This window comes from Platichthys flesus, chromosome 15 (genome assembly GCF_949316205.1).
Source record: "Platichthys flesus chromosome 15, fPlaFle2.1, whole genome shotgun sequence".
In the NCBI taxonomy this organism is placed as follows: Eukaryota; Metazoa; Chordata; class Actinopteri; order Pleuronectiformes; family Pleuronectidae; genus Platichthys; species Platichthys flesus.
In genome coordinates, this window is record NC_084959.1 from 18,357,908 (window position 1) to 18,382,193 (window position 24,286).

At 42.2% G+C, this 24,286-nt stretch overlaps 2 protein-coding genes across 3 annotated transcripts in view; one reads left to right on the forward strand and one right to left on the reverse strand.

The window, feature by feature from the left end:
- Nucleotides 1-1,350: 1,350 nt before the first annotated feature.
- Nucleotides 1,351-7,766, reverse strand: ube2g1a (ubiquitin-conjugating enzyme E2G 1a (UBC7 homolog, yeast)). The gene is made up of 6 exons (XM_062405924.1): nucleotides 7,564-7,766; nucleotides 5,594-5,696; nucleotides 5,382-5,479; nucleotides 4,538-4,716; nucleotides 3,887-4,006; nucleotides 1,351-2,561 (listed from the first exon to the last, which is right to left on the reverse strand). The coding sequence occupies exons 1-5, from the start codon at nucleotides 7,607-7,609 to the stop codon at nucleotides 3,920-3,922; spliced, it is 513 nt and encodes a 170-aa protein (XP_062261908.1). The 5' UTR covers nucleotides 7,610-7,766; the 3' UTR covers nucleotides 1,351-2,561; nucleotides 3,887-3,919.
- Nucleotides 7,767-19,825: 12,059 nt separating this feature from the next.
- spns2 (SPNS lysolipid transporter 2, sphingosine-1-phosphate) overlaps nucleotides 19,826-24,286 on the forward strand; it is a 66,191-nt gene continuing 61,730 nt past the window's right edge. The window contains exon 1 of one of the 2 annotated variants that reach the window (XM_062406014.1): nucleotides 19,826-20,330. In XM_062406014.1, coding sequence (XP_062261998.1) covers nucleotides 20,099-20,330 — 232 coding nt within the window. In that variant the 5' untranslated portion in view covers nucleotides 19,826-20,098. The remainder of the gene's footprint in view (nucleotides 20,331-24,286) is intronic. The other variant, XM_062406015.1, reaches the window with a different exon arrangement.

A 24,286-nucleotide genomic window follows, 5' to 3' on the forward strand; every position in this document is an offset into this window, starting at 1 on the left:
GTTATTTCGTGAGATACCATTTTAGAGGTGGGATTCAGTCCACAGTCTGTTCACATGAGTTGATGAATTGATATACTCAAGAGCAAACGGTGCTAACGTAGGGAACTGTCTTTGGAACCAACAAATACAAATACATCCCGTGTGACAGGTATTCAGCCTCTTGTGATTTGACTGAGCGTGAGAAGGGTTTGCACTCAAAGAGTTACAATGTGATGATCCTGCAGCAGAGTTTCATTCAAGACCTTTATACAGTATCAAATCTATGTTCAGGACAAACTGGCAAACAGGCTGGGAAACGTACACTCTCCCCCTCAAGTTAGTAACCAATATTTGTAATCTGTTTTGTCTCTTGACTCTTTTATTTGATTGAGTTAGGCAGTTTAGGATTTGTCCACATTTTAACGCAAACAAGCTCCTCCTCGGAAATATAAATGATAAATGAATCAATACAAATTGACTGATCTGACCCATGGGAAGAAAAGGATAATACGCGCTCATGCTAGGATCATGGAAGTTCTTGGCGAGCAGGCAGAACTCTGCACAACACAGGACATATCTACACAGCAGAAGGGGCGAAATGGCTCTTATCGGACGCTCATTTATATCCAGAGTATGCAAAAATTCATTGTAAATTGTGCTACAGAATTATAGTCATGGGTGTTTCTGGCATTGCCCCAACACAGGCCATGAAAATAAATCAAACAGCCGGAAGACTCCAAATGTATTTGGTGTCAAATAGTTATTCATTCTGAAGATGGGGTGGAAATAATCTTAAGTTTATTTCATAAAACTTTCCCTTGAAAAATGAATCACTGCAGACACATTGTGTGGCAGAATTATGGCTCCTATCTTTTGTCATGTTCAGACCATAGACTGTATATAAAAGGGTTCAGACAGTCTTGCTCTACCTCACAAAGCAATTAATAAAAATCCCCTGATGTCGCATAAAAAAAAACAAAGGAAAAGCAAATAGGATTCAATAATCGTTCCCTTGGTTGATATTGATGAACTTGTTTAGGGGCCAGGCTGAACAAGAGGATGAGTATTTTAGCTGTGTGGCTTGTCATCAGTGACTCTCTGGAACCCAAATGTAAGTAAAATATGTTGGTTACCATCAAAGTTTACAAAAGTTGAGGAGAATAGGACGCTACATATAATAAGTTGGCACAATCCCCCAGCTGAAAGAAAAATCACAGACATTTTGGAAATGATGAACATGTGTGTGAAATGTGGTGCAGCTTATTTAAAATTTAAAGAACTGTTGGCTCTTGGGAGAGGCATGTGCTCTACTCAGTGCCATTGATATTCATGCTATACCCCAAACACACCTGAATTAAATACACAAGTAAATATTGAAAAGAATTCATATCTTTGAAGAACTCACTACACGTAACAGGTTTCATAACATGAAAATATACATCAGTATTTTGTATTTGTACATTAGGCAAAACCAAAATCGTTCAGCGAGCAGAATAATCATGAGACCGTGGATCAGGACAGGGCATGACAAAACAAAAACGGCACATATACTATATACACAAACACTCAAACTTAATCCCATAAAAAAAAAGACAGAAACAAAAACCCAAAAGTAAGATAAAGCATGCATAACAGCTCCTACAAGGAAAACACAGACAGGGAAAGATAGGCTGTTAAAAGAATAGAATATTGGAGATGACCTCAAATTGTCTTAGGATATGAAAACATTTATCTGTGTACAATTCAAACAAGGGGAATTATTGCTACACTAAATTGTTACCAAGTATTTAATCATAGTCTTCCTGTGTACAAGTTCTCCATCTTATTTCAACATTACAAACACTTTTTCAATGCAGGGTGAAGTGGCCAAGCATTTTATTTGGAGGCACTTTTGAAAAAAGATTAACTAAATTTATCATGCACATAAAGGTATGTACGGTAAGGGTTACGTCTCCTATCTCAAGTCAACAACCCATGATGGTAAGACTTAGAGCAGATGAGAAAAAACTAACTCATTCAGGTACGTTGTTAAGTTCTGAGAGTGTTAAAGAACCAACGAGAACAGCTTTGTATTCTAATTCGGAAAAACCCTTCACCAGTCATGTCAGTACATGTCTCAAGCGCTTCCTCTGTGACAATCCTCCAACAGGATCACAATTCTCGATTAAGACATCCTGACAAAACAATCTGAAGAGAACTAATGCATGCTTGAGTTGAGAGAAGGTGAGTGGTCAAAAATAAATCTATCAGAACCAGCGCTATCCATTTGGTCTAAGTGTCTCCATGGATGGGAAGGGAGCTTATATATTATCCGGTTTCGTCTGTCCTATATACATGTCTTTACAATATCTTCCTGAATGTTGGAGCAGTTCATAGACTTGAAAGTGTTTTTATCATCTTCTGGGTTTGTTTGTTTTTTGAGTTGGCACTTGCTTGGCGGTTTTTCTGTCAGCCTTGGTAGTCTCCTTTACGTTCTACTGTAGCCTACAGTAGACAGTCTGTTCCTGCCAAAACAAAGGAGGACAAGCCAGGCGGGTGGAAGAGTGCAGGAAATAGTGCCATGTTGATTTTCAATTTAAGACCTGTGGGAAAACACACAGACATTAAGACCAACAACACACATCATCATGTGTAAACCCAATAGTAACAACACCGGTCTGCTTTTTCCAAAACAGAAGCTGATGATGTAGAACTTGTCAAACAGATTCAGGTGATGTTTGAACTTGAATGATTGTTTTAATGTTAAGCTGCTTTCAGACATGCACTGAACTCAGGATACTCTCCTGACATTATTTAAGGGGCTGTATGTGACACAAACGCCCAAGTGAGAGGCTCCGGACTCTCTCTGGAGTTTCTTCTCATAAGGTACTGAGTGATAAGGTGCATGTTGAAACGTTTCTAACACGTGATGACGGAAAACTGAAAAAAAAGGAGTGGTTCCATACACATAGAGGAGACATCAAGAGTTTTTTGGTAGTAAGGATGACACCAGTCCTGTGAACAAGAACCTATGACTCTGCAGTAGGATAAGTGTGTTACATTTTTCCACCTGACTGCATTATGGTGCTAAAGGGGCGGCAGGAGTAGATCTGACTTTTTTGGTGAATGAGATTTTGCAGCTGAGCTGCTGCCACTGAGTTCGGCATTCTCAAGAAGAAAAGCACAACTTTTTGCTGTCAAGCTAAAAAAATGGAGGAAACTGATAATTGAGATGCATGGCCAAGCTGTTCAGATATAAATATTACTGACATGGGAAAATAACAATGTTGATTAACCTGACTGCTGCAGATATGTCCAACAACTGTTAAAAACAAAGGATGTATAATTATGGACTCAAAACAACAAATCCCAAGAACGACAAATCTACAAGGTCAAATTCTGCTCACTACTTACTGTAGTGTATTATGTGAACTCTATGTAATCTTTTCATAATGAGATTTCTAATGTTCAGTTTATGTCGAAACTATTTACAGAGGTGTTCATTATTAAGAGAAGTGTTTTGAATGAAATGATTGGTCAAGTTTATTACAGTCCTGTGAAGGCTTATATTTTTTCAGAGCACGTCAATTATTGATAGCTCTCGGGATATGGAGAGGATTTCAACAAATAAGGTAAGGGTTTCAGAAACAAATGAAACCAACCCTATTCTTAATGAAGGTATAGATTAACCAAAAACAGCCCGAGAACAAAGGAGTAAATTAAACAGGACAACAAAGTGCAGCATCCAAAATGACCATAAACACTTTCCACAATAAAGACACACAACATTGGAATCATATTCAAGTCAAGGATATATTAAACTCGCATTATATTTTACCAGGCGAGATAGGCTGCCACTTACATACAGCTTAAATTAGTTATTATTCATTCTTTAAAAGTTTCCTAAAAAAAAAAAGAGAATACTTGCCCTGAAAACTTGAAGCTACATCCTCACGAAATATCACTCGAACGCAGTCTCTTGGCTTTTTCGTACACAACGGGCAACTTTCCTTTTAAATGCGCCATGTCTGTCCTCCCTCCACTCTTTCTGCAGAGAATAAAAAAGATAAAGACCATTCAAAGCTATTATAGGTTAAGAACGCAGTGCATGTATCTCCCTGTATTGTATGAATATGAATATTGACCCATTGCATTATTTATACTTAATTCTTATATAATTATAAAATATATATTCATTCGTACATGTACTTTTAAATGCATGACATCAAAAACATAAACCAGTTAATTATTTTACAGAAATCTGTTACTTTGCCAAAATATTGATTTGTGAGACGACCAGCACTAGGGCTGTGACTGTAACGACATAACCGGGGTCATGTGCTTTCTGTATATGTTTTAAGGTAATAAAGATGTATTTTCACAGTTTTTATGGGCTCTGTCAGTAATTTACTGCTCCTCTATGTTTTACACACACACACGCACGCCGGCGACTTTTGCTGAGCCGGTGTGAGAGAGCGATAGAGAGATATATAGAGAGATAGATAATGTGCTGCTTTATCATCACAGTGACAACAAAATCCATACCTTTACCATTTCTAATCAACACAAGTAAACTTACTGCAGCGTCCACATTTGCTGGTGAGTCACCATTTGGGTCTGCCAGCATAGAGATAACACTTATCATGATAGTTTCCACTGTGTGGATAGGCAGCCAGCGCTCCTCTGGTTTCTCATATCCGTACTTGTCCTCCCCAGGTTCGTGCAAAATAGAAATACATACATCTCCATTTTTGTCAACTAGGGAAAAGAAAAAAAATATGTAGAATACAATTTATGAAGCAGAAAATGTCAATTGCATTTTCTGAGGTAAAATGTGTGCTAATGCTCATTTACTTATGATATTTAACCAATCAGTCACCAAACTCATTGATATTGCTTATAGGAAGTTCTTGTGGAAAGTACCTGCTTCCACTGAGTAAATATTTTAAAGGAGGGAACTTTGACTACAGCCTTAAACCTACAGGATGTGGGCAGGTCTGTAACAGCTTTGTAAATCCAGATAGTTCAAAACATCCTGTTTCTTCCCTATAAAGCTATTAAAGTTCTATTAGATAGTATGACAAAAATTTCGCAGGGGCCTACCATAAACAGTGAACTGTATTCATGTGTGGATTTTGACTCGGCCACTCCAGTACATTAACATTTTGTTTGTTTTCAATCCATACCTACATTACAGGGTTTAGGTTACATCATTTGAATCTCATTAAATTAATAATACTATAAATCCAAAAGAATTAAAAAAACAAAATCCTAATCTGATGCTAATCTACTCTATTAAAACTGAGGTAGACATTTGTGAAATCTTTCTGAATCTACAGTGGTAAACACATCTAAAATCCTCTCTGATGCAACCTACAACTACAAACAAAGGAAACTATTACTGTGTGTAATCATGAACCTACCATTAGGGTGCCAAATATCTGTGATAAATTTCATTTTAGGTGGCCTGAGGGGGTAATCTTTGGGAAATGTCAGGTGTGCTTTAAACACGCCGCCTTCACTGTGAAGAGAAAAGACCAGAGATACGAATCAATTTCAAGACATCCATAGCAACAAATGTAATAGAAGGAAACAACAGACATAAGGACAGATCTTTCCGTCATGGCAGACTTACTACAGTGTATCTGGAGGACCAATGATAAGGACTTCCCATCTGTAGAGATCACTATCCTCAATCAGGCCTGCTGAGAATCCCTCCACTGGGTTTTTGTTCAGCTCTAGATACAAAAACAAATGGCATGTCAAATATGACAATTGTCACAATTGTTCATAAGAGTTTCCTGAGACTGCTGAGAAGACAACCAGCAGCATATTGTTGAAGCCACACAAAGCATTTTAATACTCCATAATAGGATGATCACATACTCAAATACCGTACTAACTATATCAGTGGTGTAAGTAGACTGATCCAAGGGAGCAGTCTGCCGTCCTTTTCTGCAAAATAGAGAGGGTGAAAGTCTTTCACCACACCTCTCATAAATTCCATCTTCCACCTAATTCATCCATTTACTTCAGCCAATGTTCATTCAGTTTTGTAGATGACCCCCCCCCCCCCCCCCAAGTAAATCATATTGTGATATTCCCTTCAATTTGGCTGAAGTTTATTTAATACCTGGCTGATTTGCCCTTAGATGTCATAATTCTGTTATTAGGTGTGAATAACAACTATATCTACCCCTAACTATCTTGAAAAACTATGGGGGAGATTCCCTATAGGTTAGTACATGCAGTAACAATTACTGGTTCATATCGAAATTATGCAGATTAAATAATTAACTGCATTTGAGAATTCTTACAAAAATCTGTTTGCATGTACTTTGATGCATATCCATCTCTCCTAAATATTATTATGAACTATAAATATAACCCATTATGCATTCATTGGTCACCCTTGGCAGAGGTGCATCATGGGTGTTCAATATATGAATTATTTTTCAGTTAGTTGGCACACTGACTTGCATTCTGCCTTTTACCTGCTCACTCATCTCCAGCCATCTTTCAAACTAACTGCCTCTGACTTCCAGGTGAAGGCTTTAAGTGGGTTGCAGAGCAGCTAATCATATACTTTAGGGTTTTTAATGAATGTGTACAACAAAGGACACACAACAGTTTAAATCAATAACAAAAAAATGAAAAGCATGAATACGAAGTTAATGGAATACCTAATCATAAGCTACCATTCCTGCCATTTTGTTTGCTGAATCATAATGTCAATATATTCCAATAAATCCAAGAGAATGACCCATCATAATGTGGGCAATAACCTGAACACAACAAAGGAACACACGGTGTTTCTGACAGTTTGCACATTGAGTTTACAATTAGCAAAAACCTGGATGGTAACATTAGGGCTACAAACCCCAAAACCTTAAGCGATACCTGTTCGACTCGGTTGCTTTTAGAAAGTAGGCTATAATAAAGCAGCTACTAAATGTAATTAGAAGCTGACTGCTAAAATATAGAGTAGAGGTAGTAGGAGATTAACATTACCTTGTTAACTTGGCGTGCCGAAGCTAACAACAGTGACAGCAGCCAAGGCTAGCCTACAGCTCGAGTTGGCTATATGTCAACAATTCAGTTGTTACTTAGCAAAGATAATTTTGTTGCCTAGTGAAACGTTTTATACACTTATGTATGAAATGACAGGTACAGCCTTGCTGTTTACATTTCAGTAAACACACATTGTAAAATAAATCCCAAAACGCCTGTTACGTCCGTTAAAAGGTACGTAAACACATCGAGCTAGGCAAGGTAGCTAGAGGCTAACGTTGGGCTAACTGCTTTATGCTAGCACCTAGCAGCGTACTGGGACTTCTGACAGCGGCTTTCAACTGAGATCAATGTGCGAAGTCGAAACAAATCGGTGTGAGTCCCGACAGTGTGTGTCTTTGTCAGGCGAGGGGAGCGTCTGCCGACATCCACAGCGACCACCCTCACGACGTGCACTTGTCATGGGACCTGGACGTTAGTGTGGAAGGTTGAAGAAAACACTTTGCGCCGGCACCATCGTTTGAATCACGTCTAACGGCTGGGGTTCATCGTTAGCTCGGCAGCTAGCATCCGCTAACACCAAGGTTCAATTACCTGCAAGCTGTCTCCTGAGTAACAGCACGGACTGGGGCTCACTCATAGTTTGGCCAATGCGATGCAGCTGTGTTAAATGGCAATGCTTCGCGGTAAAAGCGTTAATTTCACGTTCTCTGAACTGTTCTCCGTCCCCTCTATTTTCCGTTTAACATTCTCGTCATTCTTCTTCTCTGTCGCCTTTTCCTGCAACTGCTGCTGTTTCTTCTTCGTTCGACCTTTACAGCGGCAGGCATCCGTATAGACGCATTACTGCCACCTCCTGGCTACACATCCGACTGCACTATTCATTGCAGGAGTCATTTCGATCTTATGCCAGATCTAGATGCTTGAGCAAATATTATATTAGTCATCAAAGTAAACAGATCTGTTGTGGTGTGCAGTTTCTTCTGTACTCAAATACTTATTGTAGATGTATTATACTGTTCTGGGCAGTGGGAATGGTGAATTTGTAACTCAACAATGCTGACATGCTTCTACTATGCATTCATGATTTAATAGCTCTTCTGGCTTCTGATGTTATTACGATACCTGTCCAGGAGAGGACAAAGCACCCTTTTCATACTTTCTACCTCGATCAGTGACCTCTTTAGTGGGGGTCAAGGCACCATCATGCGCTGTGTGTTGTTCACCTTATACGTTTTTGGAAGGTTAGAAACAAACTTTACTAAACCTCGTGAATACAACTGGAAGCATGGATTGCTGTGACGCATGCTCAGTATGAAGTTCTGGCTTTTGGGATTTGAAGATGAAATAAACAAAATTGCACTTGTTTAATAGCTGAGGAGAAAGATGATAATCGATGAAATTAATTAATTCGCCTCTCAGCGTTTGTATTTTCCACATTTGATGCAGCACTTGAATTTGAAAGACAATATGCAGGTAGATAATACAGTGCAGTGACAAGTCTTAGCCTGCAAAATAGTTTTCAGTGTGTGCTAAAATAAAGTGAAAACTTTCACTTGCCAATACTTGACATGTAAGTGATTTTCTTTTTTTTTTGACCATGTGGTCTTGGATTAATAGTTCGTGCAGGGATGACTTCTCCCACAGAGGACTGGTGATGGGTTCTCAGGGTGAGAACATTTTCCTTTTTTATTAAGGTGAATGTTAATTGATGGAAATAAAGAGATGGTTACCCGAAACATTTTCTGTGCCAGATCCCTCCGGTCTTGAGTGCCTTGGCAATTATATTGGTGGGTTTCTTAGTCCCTAACCAAGCCAGAGGTGCATCGGAAACCAATGGAAAGGGAGTATCACAGAAGAGCACTTACCTGGAGGACATCAAGTATCTTCTGAAAAAGTAGGCCAGCTTTTGCCTGGTAAAGTATTTTATGGTCAACACATGTATTGTTTGCAAATGTTGCAAATAATTTAAATTATTATGATCTGGAGCAGGAATTGGACCCAAATGCAAAACTCAGACAACAGCTCAACATTGAGAGTTGCAGAAAATCCCAGAGAATGTCTTAAAAATGTCAGGTTACTGATGGAGTACATGAAGCCGGTCTTTGAATAGTGAGAGTCACTGAACCAACAGGCAGGAGAAAAGCCGGAAGGAATCAGGCAGGGCGGACATGCTGGTCAAAAGCCGGAGCAGCCAGAGACACAAGGAATCAGCCGACTGGAAGCACTGAGCCAGTACAGAGGCTACTACCACATAATCTAACTATATAATGTGCCAATGACCTGAGTGAAGACCAGGGTGCAGATATTGCAGAAGATGAGCTGCATTCAGGTGATTCAGGGACCACATGCCCAAACCTGCCATACCTGTCAAACAAACACATATTCATCCCTGGCATGCCGCACCAATCAGGGTTCATCTATACGCATGCACACACACACACACACACACACACACACACACACTCACATACTCACACAGTCACACACAGATGAAGGAGGAGGCGCCCACAGTGTGGACCATCAGGGCAATTCATAATTATAATTTTTTTACACACAACAAAGAGGGACATTGTACCCTCTCTAGTGGACATACAAGGTAATGGCTCCACATTTTCTACACTGTTTTTGTGAAATGCCATAAGCTTGTGTCAGTCAATGAACTAACCATGCAATTGTATCAGTCTTGCTCTTGTTAATGCTGCAGTACGTTGCTAAAAGTTGAGCAAAGTTTATTAAAATATAATCTTTGATTAACAATTGCCAATCTTCTTTTGTTACTCGGATCTTAGTAAAAGTTGTTTGTTGTTAACACTCGCCATCATGACTGACGCCTTTGCCAACACAGCCCAGAGTCTCTGGATGCAAACTTTTTTGCATAGAGCTCCAGTTGCCCAGGGAATCCAGCCACCATGTGACAAAGAGCCCGGTGACTCAGCAGACAGGTGCAGCATAACCTTTGAACTGTATCTCCCTTCATTTGCATAATTTCCTTCAGATTCACAACAGAGTTTTGACAGTGCTGTCTGCCTCTGCTCAGTTATATATTTGGTGCTGTGACAATTGTGGCAGCTATTCTGGGCAGGGGGGTCTTGGAGCTGGTTCCGCTAGATGGTGGAGGGACAAGGTGCCAAATGTGGACCCACTCATCTGTACTGCAGCCACTCTGGAAATATTCTTATGTTCTTCATATTTATGGCATCAGAAAGCACTCCCGTCACTTATGTAGGTGATAAACTTATTTGTTGGTGTCCTCCAGTTAAATTACGGATTTAATACGAAATTGCATCAACACTGCACTAGAATTAAACAGCAACCTAAAGATTTATGTTTTCTTACATCATTTTATTTTATTTATGGAACTTGATCTTATTTCTTTGACTCACCTAATGTCCAGAAAAGCTCAAGGTATCGTAGTAAACATATGCATGTGAATTCTGAGGCACTTTAAACAGGCATAGCATCTGGTCTGGCTATTTCACACAGTTCAGGATCCAACATTGCCAGAAAAACATTTATTATGGTAAAAAGTGGTAAACAATTTCAAATTCCAAAGCTGTTTAACTCATTCACTAGAACTACAGAAGAGAACAGTGTGTATGACTGTCTTGGCAAAATGCCTTCTGTAGTAAGATTGGCCAATACGACTTCAAATCAATAATCACGATTATTTCAAACTTCTACCTCGATTATGTTAAATGAACATTATTTTATTAAACAGAAAGAAAAATCAACTAGAAATTGCAATCACTTGCAATAAAGGATAACAACACAGTGCAACCTGTCCAAAAGAACAAAAGCAGGTTTTGGTAAGAATTATGAAATCTCTTCATTTGTGAGGGCTCGTGGCAGCAATGAGCCAAATTTCCAACTTCACATCTTTTCAAAACAATAACAAATCAAGTTAACTTTGTTCTAAAAAGATATTGACATACAAGTTGTGAGGGCTTAGGTCCCTGTATCACTCAATACAATAACATCTAAAGTTTAATATATGCAATAAAACATTGCAGTTATTTGGCAAGAAACATGAAATCCATTTTAGAGTCTGTCGTCACTAATAGTGCGCAATGAGCCTGTTTTCCCTCCGCACATCTTTTCAAAACGTGGCTGCAGGCTTGTCACTGCCACTATGTTCATGTTCAATGTCCAGCTCAGATCTGTATTTGTTTTCAGAGAGGCAACAGCAGAAAAGCCAATCTCACAGAGGTAGGAAGTGGCGAAAGGAAAAAAACTAAATACGAGCTGCGTGCCCCACAGTTTGAGAATCATTGATCTACTCCCTCAATCTGAATTCAAATGCATTTGGAACATAATCTTTACAGTAATGTCACAACTGGTTTTCCTCTTTGCCACACCTCTGTGTAATTTCATAATGGAAGCAGGCTACCATTTGCCCTCTTACTGTATTCAAATAGTACCTCCCATTGAGGGCCACTGTGAAGTATAGTTCAAAGTTAAATGCTTATGTTTTAATATATCGGTTTAGTCCCAGTCAACAACAGAAGTTTCTCTTTTAGGTGACTCATCAAAAGTGAATGGGTTTACATATATCCTGTAAGTACATTGAAAGCAGAAGTTGTTGACCGTTACATTTCAGGAGATAGCTCTGCCTCTAAAGAGCTGCTTTGCTGACACCAGGATTTAGAAATGGTTGCAAACAGATCCTCTTGTTTTTCTTGTCGCAACGATTCTCCTGAACTTTGCTGACACCTTTCAATGCTCATGTGGCCACAGTTCTCCTGCTCAGTCTAATTCCTAAACCCCGGGCAGAATATGCTGAATTTGCCCGAGGAAGCACATTACGGCTCATCAGGTGAACCTCCTCATCTATGACTGTCTCATGCAGCTGCTGCCTCCTAATGACAACCTGAGGGACCCCAGGCTGGAGCTGAAGATGCAGGAGTTGTCATTCTCTACTCTCTGTATTTACTGCAACAGCAGCTGGACATTCATCTCATAATAGATTCCATTTCAGTGGTACTACCCTGCGTTTCAAATCTGATCATAGGCTGTCCCCAGGAGGAATTTTGATCTGACTCTCACCGACACTGAGCTGTTTTCTCTTCATAACACACACATCCATCTATGGAGATATCGAACATCTCCAATGCATTCTCTATAAATGTACCGTACATACACCATAAAGCTTAACTCTATCAGAAGTACTTAAAATAATTAAGTGTTCAGTTAGCTCATTGGCTACAAGGGTGCAAGCAAACTAACTCAGAGAGCTAATATTGGCCGATGATGTCTAATGAACTTGCAGTCTTTGACTCACCATGGAGCTGTGATGAAACACGTCTCACTGATCCTCAAACAGCCCTTTAAATTTGTGAGGACCAGCCAAAATATCCCCACAAAGTCAAAATGTTCTCACAATGATGGTGTTTACTCAAAATTGCCTCCTAGAAAGACAAGCACACACGTAAACAAGCAGAGTATCTGGTTGAATACGTCTAACTGAAGGATTCCTCTGCTGCTCTTGACATCCACACTTTTTCTGTTGGGGTTGTTGTTAGTTTGGGCCTGTTATCAGGTTTGCTGAGATTTGGATTATCCACTGTATGTGTGTGTGTGTGTGCGTGCGTGATTGTGTGTGTGTGTGTGTGTGAAAGTGTAGGACCACAAGATGGCGTTGCTTTATCAGTGTGAGAAATGCTACAATGAGGCTCCAGTAACAGGGATGTATCTCGAGCAGACTGAAATCCACTAGTTTTGGATTATTGCACCAGCTCTGCTCACAATACATAATAATACATAACTCATTAACCTGCTTCTCTCAGCCGTTAGAGGATCCCGTCATGACACTGACATGGATGCCTCTTGCAGTCATCTACTATGTGATGCATTGACATGTTGAACACCCATATGAGTTTCTACCTTTGACACCTGTGCTGTTTCACAAAGCCCTGAACTCCGTGTGTGAGACTGCGACCCGTCTGCTGAGTTCAGTGAACTTGACGGGTGGAATCACTCATCGTCTTGAACTTGTCTGCTCTTCTCAGACGCTAGACGTTCACAGAGCAGACAAACAGGACATATTTACATACCCAAAATGACAGCCGCTTGCCATCTGTGAACTCTTCAGACAGCCGCAGCAGAAAAGTCTGGACGTCTCCGGGTAAATCCCAAACAGCTGCATGTCATCGCATGTCCCCATTGTTAAGTGCTGGAGTTAACCAAGCAGGGAGGTCAGAGGTCAGTGCCCCTGTAACGTAAAGGTAAAAGGTCAATGGATAATTGGGCTGTGTTGTCATCATATTATTGCTTATCTTGATAATTGGGACTGAGAAAGGACATGCAGCAAAAGGCCCAGGCTGGTTTTCAGCCGGGGCTCCAGCAGTAGGGACTGACTGTACCTGAGTGTATCCGAGTGGAGCCAAATCTTTATCAGGATGCTGAGTTGTGACATTTCAGACCAAATATTTTCCATCAAAGGGATGAAACTGTTGAACTGGACACTTACAGAAAGATGAATGCTGCCCTTCAAGGACCTAAAGTCATTGTCATTTGTGTCGGAGTTTCCTGGTATTTCCTTTTGTTTTCATTTGTTCATCCTCAAGTTGTCATTTTCCAGAAGTTGTGCGATCACTCTGTATGCCCAGGGAATATACTGGTAGGCATTACATGCATGTGGAATAACAAACAAGCACACACGCACACTAAAAGGTATGTGGAAAACATTCTAGAGGCAACGGTTCAACCTGCAATTAAAAACACAATGGTTATTGTGCACCATGTTTCGGCGCACTCTATCTGCATACCTCTCCGTTTCCCCCTGTCGACCCTGACTGCACAGGAAACTGTCACAATGGCTAATAAATTGTCCAGGCCGATCAATGACGGAGCCAGGAGCCAGGGGGAGAGCGGATACAGTCGGTGTTTACTCAGGGATGGGGAGCATTTCAGCCCTGAAAACAGCCCTGCTTTGGACATGGCCGAACAACATGCTGCTGCACACAACATGGGACAGGGCGACAATCAGAACGCCGTCTTGATATCAATAATAACCAGGAAATGGCTGGTGTGCATCATGTGAAGTTACTGTAAGAGGAGACACAAGTGTATCTACTCCGTGCTGGCGCTATTCTCACCCTTCCACAGAAAGTTGATAAGAGGCGTGAGACCACATTTGTGGATGTGAAGTCGCACTCTCTCCTTATCGCCGGCAAACTGCTGCAGTGACATGACATCATACGGAGGAAGAACCCTGTGACACCTCTGCACTGCCCCTTATTTGGAAAATTACATCATAGAGGCCACCCTGTCTGTGCCCCTCAGCTGATGAGGACAAATCTATGTTCTCTGTTGAACTGTGGAGAGTCAGGGCAAAAGCAGGAGAAGTTGAGAATATGGACCTTGCTATTCAAAGTTTTATTATTTATATGCTGCAATGGGTGGTTCATGTTTTTTCTATAAAACGCACAGCTGGGAGTATATGAGGAGTTGTACAAGCTCAAATGAAATGTGTTGATTGGATTGTTAGGGGGGGGGATAGTTCACACAGACCCAAACACACATGCAAGATTTTAGAGTTGTTATGGCTTTAATTAACTCAGTCGTTTGGTGATGGGAAATGCAAATAAGGCAGATGCAGCTAAATGACAGTTACTGGAAGAAACACAACACAATAGAAAAATGGACCGGTATAAAATATGTGAAAGATATTACATCAATATGTTTATTATAAAGATGTTTGATAAAAAGCTGTTGAGTGCACCAATCAAGCTTTTTCTCACTGTTAAGTAAATAACTTTTGTTTGGAACATTTAAGTACAAATGTGGACGGCAAAGGAAATGCAGCCAAATCTGAGGTTTGCCCTCTAATGGCATGTGCACATTCTGGTCCTATGTATTTAGCATTCCTGTTCCAGAGGCTTGCTGTGGCCTCTGGGCTGCAGAGAGCTGATTCAAAGACACAGCCATGGCAATGGGGTAATTACAAAGACCCAAGCAGCCTATAAATATGAGCAACAGAACCAGATCTGCAAATCAGTCGCAGCCACACGGTAGCTCAAATTTCTCCAGTTAGGCAGAGCTTGACGTGAGTTTTTCGGGTTGCGTGAAGAATGCAGTCGGAGGAAAATTATTCAAACTCAAAGAGAGCCGAGTGATGATCGGGGAGGACAGTCGAGTCGGAGCTGGTTGTACCTCCCAGACAGATCAACAGACAGTCTGATGACCCAGGACCGAGGAGTCCAGCTTAGCTGGAGCAGTCCAACAAATAATTAAATAAAAAGATAAAAGATGCTGTGTCTGCCCCTGAGCACTATACTAAGTTGATGCTCTCTCTCTATCTCTCTCTCTCTCTCTCTCTCTCTCTCTCTCTCTCTCTCTATCTCTTTCCCTCACTCTCTGCTGCCTTTCGTCACAGCATTGCCCCTCAGATCAGAAGTGGAGACATCAGGCCAGATCTATTCAAATCTTCAGCTGCTCTGCCACCAGACATTCTGTTGCTTGAGTTCTGTGGGGGCACAGACAGTCTAGAGGTCAGGAGGTCACAGCGGATGAGCGAAGGTCAGGGTGGCAGAGCCCACACCTGAGATCGACTGAAGCCTAGACGGCTCCGACTCTACAAACAAATGCATGTGGAGACAGCCGTACTTGGGGTGGTCCGGTGAGCCACCAGTGAAGTCAATGTGTCGAAACATTTAAACTTGCTCATCAGTATCAGTCCATTGACTATTACAACCAGTATGAATTCCTATGAATGAATGGAGTCTCCTCTCCTGACTGACCTATGTGAAATGAGTCTAGTTAGCTGCTTCATTGCCTGAGCACTGAGTCGACCATTTCTGCCGGTGGTATGAGCTGATGACAGGGGTCCTACAGAAATGAACTAGAACATTTCTTATGCAAGAATACAATTACAACTCGATTGATGGAAAACTGCAATAGAGACCAGAGAGCTGAATACAAAGAATGACATTGCAACTATGAATTACTCCTTTTTTGGTCAGAGGCAGGACACTGAAAACAACATGACAAGACATTTAATGGTGGATTTGCTCTTCCGATTCATTTAGTCAAGTTCCGGTCTTTGACGGATCAACTCAAATTGGGTCTAGGGCTCCACCACAGCTAAAATGCAAAGGGTGGTGTCGGAGGTGTTAAAATGTACTCCATGCTGGACTAATACTAACATACAACTGGTGTGTTTTTTTCTTTACTCTTTCCCAAACATGGGGAAGTGGGCCGTTCACTCTCTCCTTCAGGATCTTTAACGTATTGTACATATTGTACTAGAAACTGGGACACTTGGTCCCCGGTGCAGGAAAAGGAAATGTGTCTATTTAAGTGGATGTAAGCTCGGCTGATTGAAGAAACAATGGGGGAATCACACGCTGTTTGATGAGACAAAAAAAGTCCTTGATTGCTTTAATTGTTTGGAGCTTTGTTGATTTGTTTCAATGTAGATTCTCTTTATCTCTAAAATTTAAGGATCAAATTGATCGTTACATACATTGTAAACAACAACAATCAGATGAAAACATCAGCAGGTTCAACAGGTGAAGACCAGAGCAGCAGGAATAATAACCAAACCTTCTGATTTCAGAAAATAATGAACACAGTTAAACCAATGACTGAGATTTTATTTCACCATGTTTAACTCAATTGCTGACCTGCTCGATTCCTTGATTATAAATTTCAGCGAAAAAATGAAAAAAGAAGATAATACATAATACTGTGTTCGTCATGAGCGAAAAGAGGAGGAGACGTGTGCGCCACCAAGATACACACGCACGTCAGTGGGACATTTAAACCTTATTGGCAGACACGAGATATAATGCAAAGAGCGTTATCGTACCGAAGAGGACTGGGCCCGGCGATTAGCGGGTTATCTCCCATCCTGCACTGGAGGCTTGGCCCAGAGCTGAGACAGGAAGGAAGGCTGGGGCTGTGACTCAGTGGCTCCAGGCCACTATAGTAGAATAATGTGAGAGATAGGTCCAGGTCCACCATGCTACTCTACAAGAAAAAAAAAACACCCAGGATCCCACAGACATGAGCAGCATATCAAGCACATCCAAGAGAAAGGGGAGGCTAGGCGGGGGCTCCAGAGAGGGAGACAGGAGCAACTGTTTACTGGGGCTCCCTCCTAAGTGCTCCACATGAGGCCACTGGCTGGTTTGGCAGTCTTCTCTTTTCCTGCATCCTGGATGTCAGTCTGCAACATTACAAAAGCAGCTTGGCGGCTCCATGCATCATACGTTCCAGATTCAAACACAGCAGACATCAAAGTTATTGGGGAGTAGGTGCATAATTGCTTTGAGTGTAGCGCTGCAAAACAAATGCCTTGAAGGCTTTTGTGAGCTGTGGAACTTTTTCATTTCATCCTAAATGAAACAATACAGGTCAAGTAAGTGCATACTTCGGATCTGATAGCCTTGCAGTGCCAAACGCCTGCATCGCGAGCCAACCAGCCTTCTCCCTAATTGATTCCAGGATTCAGCCTCCCTCTTCTCCTGCATAGATCTTCCATCTCCAAGACGTTGTTTATGTTTTTTGTTGGTTTGAGTAAAGACAAAGAGATTGACTTAATTTCACTTTAGGAATATTAGCATATGGATTCATGCTGTTGTTTCATTGAGGAATAAGACTTCACCAGGATGTAATTAGGCGACTACACAAGAGCCTATTGGCCAGCGTCCCCCTCTGGTTTTCAGCAAAATCAAACAAATCTTGTTTCGGTAGAGCCTCCTCCGCTCGCCCACCTCTCACACATACACTGAACTCTGCACTCACAACACCTCCGCTCTGTCTTGCTCTGCCTCTTCTGATTGAATTCTATCCTCGGTTCTGAATGATAAAATCCCCTTTTTTCGTCCCTCCTGTGACACACAGTTGATCATGTACTGTACACCGCACAGTAATCTGACAATTAGCCAGAGATAGTTCCACTCCTGACAGAACACAGGTGGCTCAGAAGCGTCCATCTGCATGCAGGACTGGAGCTTTCCCAGTCGTTCACAAACAGGTAATTTCCTTCTGTCATCTCACAACTCCGGTGCCAGCAAAGAAAAAGATCCTGCAGTCATTAGAGGCTTTTCCATGTCATCCTGCCATGGAGTGTAATGAAGCCAGGGACAGTGGCTGCTGCTGAAACTGTCAGAACTCTGCCAGTTACATTGTTTTCATCTTTTCTTAACCAAAACCGGAGGATTTAGTTTCCTGGGCTTATTCTGTAACCACTGGGAATGCCACAGACAAACAGGGCCAATTCGTAGGATTCATTCAATTTTTATTTTCCATTCACTGCTGTGACCCCAAACTGCTTGTTGTGATGAAGATGTTTTGTAAGAGATGGTTTACGAGTACGTTTTCCAGCCAAGTGAGAATTCTTTCAGGCTAAGAAATCAAGGGTCTAATAGGTATTTTATAGTGGTGAGATTAGCCTATTTTTGGCTGTTATCTTTGGTGTAAACATATCGTAAATGGGTGTAACCCAGCAGACTTAAATGAAAAAGTTAAGAAGGCATTTACCCGTTATAGTCGGAATAATGCATCTCCAGCAACTACTGTCTTATTTCCTCTATTTTAACTTTATCCATGGAAGCTGCAAACCACATACATTTGGGAACCACACCTCTTTTGTGCTCTTGAACCACTCAATTGTTGGGATTTGCTTATTTTGCACCACACCATGGAATGTAGACAAAATGATACTTAGTAAAAAGTCAAATTTGTATTTCCAGAATATTGATTTCATATCAACATAAACTACAGGTCTACCTTAGAAAACACACAGAAATATCAACTGGCTGCTGTGCAACATGCAATGGTATTACTGTATCTAACTGTGAACAGATACATGTCAAAGGCTACTCATGGTCTGGAGCTGTTAGGTCAGATGTTTGGTTGAAACGTGGTGTCAAACACGTTCTCATTTCCATTTACAAGGTGTAAAGCTGTGATTACCTCTTTTGTCTAAAAGAGGATGTTGCAGTTGTAGTAGTTGTTCCTGTTGTTGTCATTGTACATTCAATGATTCCCTGCATTGATATGTGACAGTCACTGCTGAATGTCAAAATGTGGGCTTTTTTAAAATTACATTCTATTTTATAACTAATCACCACACAATAGAGTGATCTGATCATCTCCAGTTTGTAGTTATCGATTAGTTACACATTCACACACACACAAGTGACCTCCCTGTTTCTACATCTCTGCTCACACACATATTTTACTCTTTATTTTAATGCTGCTTTCACATGAGCTTCTGTTTGTCATGATGCAATAGATTGTAAGTTATACTCAACTTGCAACTAGTCTGTCTTTAACCAGAAACTGTCAGTATGACGAGGAGCAGGGATAAATCAAGAAAAATAACATTTCAGATTTACAGAGGGAGAAATAACATATTCCACAGATGTAGACGATTTGGGACCCTTTGCTAAAAATACATACAGGGCACATCATCATGGGGTTTTAGCTTCATCTGATCTCTAAATGTGTCTGTGCAAACACTTTGGTGACCTACATTCAGTATAGTAATGGCATTTTCTGCCGTCAGCAGCAGTCATTTGCTCCCTCATAAATATGATGGATGGAGGACAGATAAATAAATAAATAAAATAAAATAAAAGTCACACCCACCCAACCATTTCTCCACCAGTGTCGGGCTCCTTAGAAATAACAGAGAGGTGTTTCCACAGTATCAGGTGCGGCTCCATCATTCGCTGCGGGCTCGTTAAGGGGAGTTTTTTTTTTTTACAACCAGGTCACGCCCCCCCCTGCACTGGAGCACTTGGAGAGAGAGAGAGAGAGAGAGAGAGAGAGAGAGAGAGAGAGAGAGAGAGAGAGAGAGAGAGAGGGGAGCGAGAGAGAGGAGCGAGAGAGAGAGAGAGAGAGAGAGAGACACTCAGGAGCGCACAGCCCGTCCGTCAGAGCGCACTGCGAGAAAAAATATGTTCCCAACCAGAGAAGCTTCTGCGCTCCAACACCTCACACTACTATTCCACTGCGCCTGATCTAGACACACGCTCTCTCACACACACACACCACCTGAGCCCGGTCCTCCTCAACTACTCTCCTCCACACACACGCACACACACACTCGGTCTCTCTCTTATTTTTGATTTATTTCTTTGCCATCATTCCTGCGCTGGATCTTTCGTGCCAGAAGATGTGCGTGGAGAGCGATGGATGCGAGATCGAGGGCTGCAGCAGTTCGGACGAGGTGCGCACGCTGTCGGGCAGCATGAGCCCGGCGCTGAAGTCCAACCCGGACCTCCACCCCTGCAGACCCGGCCACAAATTCCGCGCCGCGCTGCTGAAATGCCGCTCGCCGGCCGCCGCCGCCGGGATCCTCAGCTTCGGGAACGTCCTGAATTACATGGATCGATACACTGTAGTCGGTAAGAGCCCCTGACTTTTTTTCCGAGCCGTGTCAGATCATGTTTGAGTGGTCTCGTGTGATTCTCTGAGGGGATACGCGCTCTAATTGCCGGTGTCTCACCTCCGCTGAGCCGCGCGGAACAATGGGTTTGCCCGTGGAGCGCAGCGGCGGCCAATCTGCAAGAAGCACAAGCGCTCATAGATCTGTTTGCACGAGTGTAGACTGTGTGTGTGTGTGTGTGTGTGTGTGTGAGTGTGTGTTTTGATTCAATCAAGGAGATCATCACACTCGCTCCTGTTATCACACTTCAGAACATGCTCTGACATGAACGCTTGTCTTTGCCCTGAGCTGTGTAGATGATTGGTGATGGATCAATCATTCGGTGATAGATCAATTAGGACGATCGTCACTCCATCTGCCTGCTTCTCAATGAGTGTGTGTGTGTGTGTGCGTGCGTGTGAGGGAGTGTGTGTAAACCGTGATCTCATCTGTCACACCAGTTCCAGCTACTGCAAAATGAGAGAGAGAGAGAGAGAGAGAGAGAGTATCAGTTTGATTGATCAGTCATTAGTTTCTCATCCTTTGTGTTAAGAGATGGAGTCCTAACATCCTCAGCCTGTCTTTTCGCACTGTGATGCTGATGAGATGAGCCCACGTGGTGTTAAACCTCCGCACATTTCTCCCTCACTGCGATCCAGAACACATTATATCAAAACTGAACACTGTGTGCAGAGAGAAATCCAACCTAGAATCTTTGATTATTTTACTGTGTGGTTAAAATATAATATTTGTTTGAGCCTGTCCATGGGGCTGATACATTTAGTGATTATTAGAAATTATAGATGAGTTTAAACACAATTCAAGAGCAGAGTTCAGCAATTAAGGACAGATACCAAACAGCCAATAGGATATATATATATGTTTGTTAATGCAATCTAATGTAACTGATCAAACCATTCAGTTGGTAGTCTGACAACATGGGCCTAATTCTGTGTGGGTATCAATGAGGTCCTCTGGCAGATTTCTATTCATCAATCTGACATTTAATTTGCATTGTTTTAATTGTGTGACCTCAGTTGCCCAAGTCTGTGTGCAAACAGATGTGTTAATCTAGAACAGGTCTACATTTTATCTTGCCATCATATAATGACAGCTGGGTTTTGCCTTTTGCACTGATCAATGCTTGGACGTTGGACTGTGGCCGTGAATGGGTTAAACATTTTGCTGCAGCGTGGAGAATGCAGGAAAGTGTGTTCATCGGCTCTTCTGCACGGAGACATGCTTTCCTGCAAAGTGCACGTTTCTATTCCTACACTCGCTGACTCACGCTATAGTCACACATCCCATGGAGTCTACTTGCAAATCCGGCATTCGATCATATTCATTGAATTCTCATTTTTTGAAATGGCAAAATAAAGATGTGACATTGATATGTCTAAAACTGATAAATCTGAGCTAAACGGTGTATAGGGAAATTCCGCCTGTAGCCCCTGGCACCAAGGAGGGGCTATCACAAACAGAACAATGTGTACGCTTAAGTAGCCACATGCCATCATCTCATCATCCTGAAGGCTTCTGGTCCGGTCTGTCAACTTTAAGGAGTCAAGCCACAAAGCCTCGAATGATGGGAGCTGAGATGATCATTACAGCAGGCCAAGGCTTTAGCTGCTCCACCGACTGCCCCACCAAGAATCTGTTGATGTACAGCGGCATATCTAATCTTTGCATCATCAAGCACCACTCAGTCACAGCAGACAGCTGGAAAAGGGCCACATCTGCATCCTCTGTCGTGTGTGACTCTGTCCGCCCTGTAAGGCAGCGATTTGTTTTCCCGTCTCCTTACACCTCCTCACGCTTTGATCAGAGGAAAACCCTCATTAAGGGGCTCTTAAACCACTCCCTCTGTCATCTCCAGACTGATCTCTAATCTGCCTCCGTTTTTCGCAAAAATCTCATGAGCAGCGCAGGGAGACCATCCTCTGCAGAGCCGTTCACTCTGCTGGACGTCCTATAGGGGCTTGCTGTTGCAGTGACAGTAGGAGGAGTGAGACAGGAGAGATGGTGGGGGGTGGGTGGGGGCGAAGCATCCTGGGCTCACCCTCATGGGGAGAGGCTGTGCTCACGGTGCATGGTGACGCAGAAGTGGGGGTCCCTCTCCTTTCCCCATCCCCTGCCACCTGAACACTACTGGTCCGTGTTGCATTATGCATGGGCCGCATGTGTGTCAGATTGTCACACAGAATGAGGACCAGCATCCATTTGCTTCCCGGCGTAACCAGTTCATACATTCTGGGCTGATATAGCATGTGCTCTCCCTCCTGCCTCCATCACTGTAAGGCTTTCTCCCCTCTCCTGCTGTGCGAGCTACAGTGCAGTAGCAATTAGGTGGAGGAAACTGCGCATCTGTGCTGGTGGCACACAGTGTCTGCTGTGTGTGTGAGGCGTCTTAATGTAGAGATGTGTTATAAATTGATATAAAATCAATGTTTTGTTTCTGGATCAGGAGATTTTTTATTGTAAGAATTGGATATTTAACTCCCTGATGTAATTTCGGATCTTATCAGATAGTTCTAGCTAAAATTAAGTACCGGTTTGTCTATTTCCAAATTGCCACCTCCCTCTTTCTTCTTCTTTCTTTTTTTTCTCGCTCTCCGGAGAGCCGTCTCCTCTTGCTTCCATCCGCCCTGCTCTCCGCCTCTCCTGCTTTCTGTTTCTCATTTAAACCCCTCCAGCAGCAGGTACCCAAACTCATAGATCTTATTGTCAATTAAGCAAGCATGAGCGCACACCCACAGAAAGCACACACCCACCCACACACACCCACCCACATGAGAAAAGACACTGAAAGGGCGAGGGGAGTTGCGAGGGGAGGGGATGGCTGCTGCAGTGGCAGGCCGTCGGAGGGAGGTGGACGCAAAATGCAGGCGCCCCCCCCCCCCCCACACACACACACACACACACACACAAACGTCAAAAGGTCTTTGTACAAGCAGCCATTACTGTAGTGTGTGTGGATCACTGATGCATTGTCACAGAGACAGAGGGTGACCATTCCAGACACCGGGGCTATTCTGCTCCACAACAATGATGGGAAAATTTGCACCCCAGCATTGCACCGGCGCAGTGTCAAAAGACTTGGATCCTTCTGTTGATCCCTGGTGTCAGAGGTGAAGCCACACGCACACAGAATGAAAAACAGCACAGGGAAATTGCAGTTTACGATTCCAGCACATGGCTTATCCAAGACGATGGTGGGGACCACAAAAGAGGAGCGAAATCACATTGTCGTTTTCTTTTTTTTTTTTACGGGAGGTTGGTTGTTTTGTTCTGGGTTCCACAGATTTACAGCCAATGTGTTTTATATAAGCCTTAAATATTTTATGCCACCACTTTGTGAGAGAGTGGCAGCTTGAAAACAAAATAATTAAATGTGACGACATGTTACAGAGTGTCAAATATATACAATTTAGATTTATAAAGCAAAAAATGTAAATCAAATGTCATAACACTTTATAATAATAAGCGACTCTGCTGCCCAGTCAATCCCTGAACATCTAAATGTTTTCGTCCTGTAAACTTCTGTCTCCAACTGATTTAATCTGATGTTGTGCAAGTGTCTGGCCGCGTTCTTCATTTGGCAAAATCAAATGAAGAGATTTCAGAGTTCATGTCGTAAAATGGCAAGTACAGTGCAATTTCTATATTTCTATGTTGTGGAACTGGCAGACAACAATCTTGTTTTAGTTAGACACACCCGTGGGCCATATTCATGTGGGAACACGAGGAGACCACTTTTGAGTTTCATGGGTGCTGATGAGAAGGAGGGTTTATATCACCAGTCAGCTACAAACTCCACACAGTGAACTAGACCTCAGACTCGGCTGTCCAGACAGAGACCTGGCGCAGAACTTGCCTCGTCCAGAAGCCTCTGCTTGTTTTTCTACAACTGTCTCTGATGCAGGCAGGACAGAAATG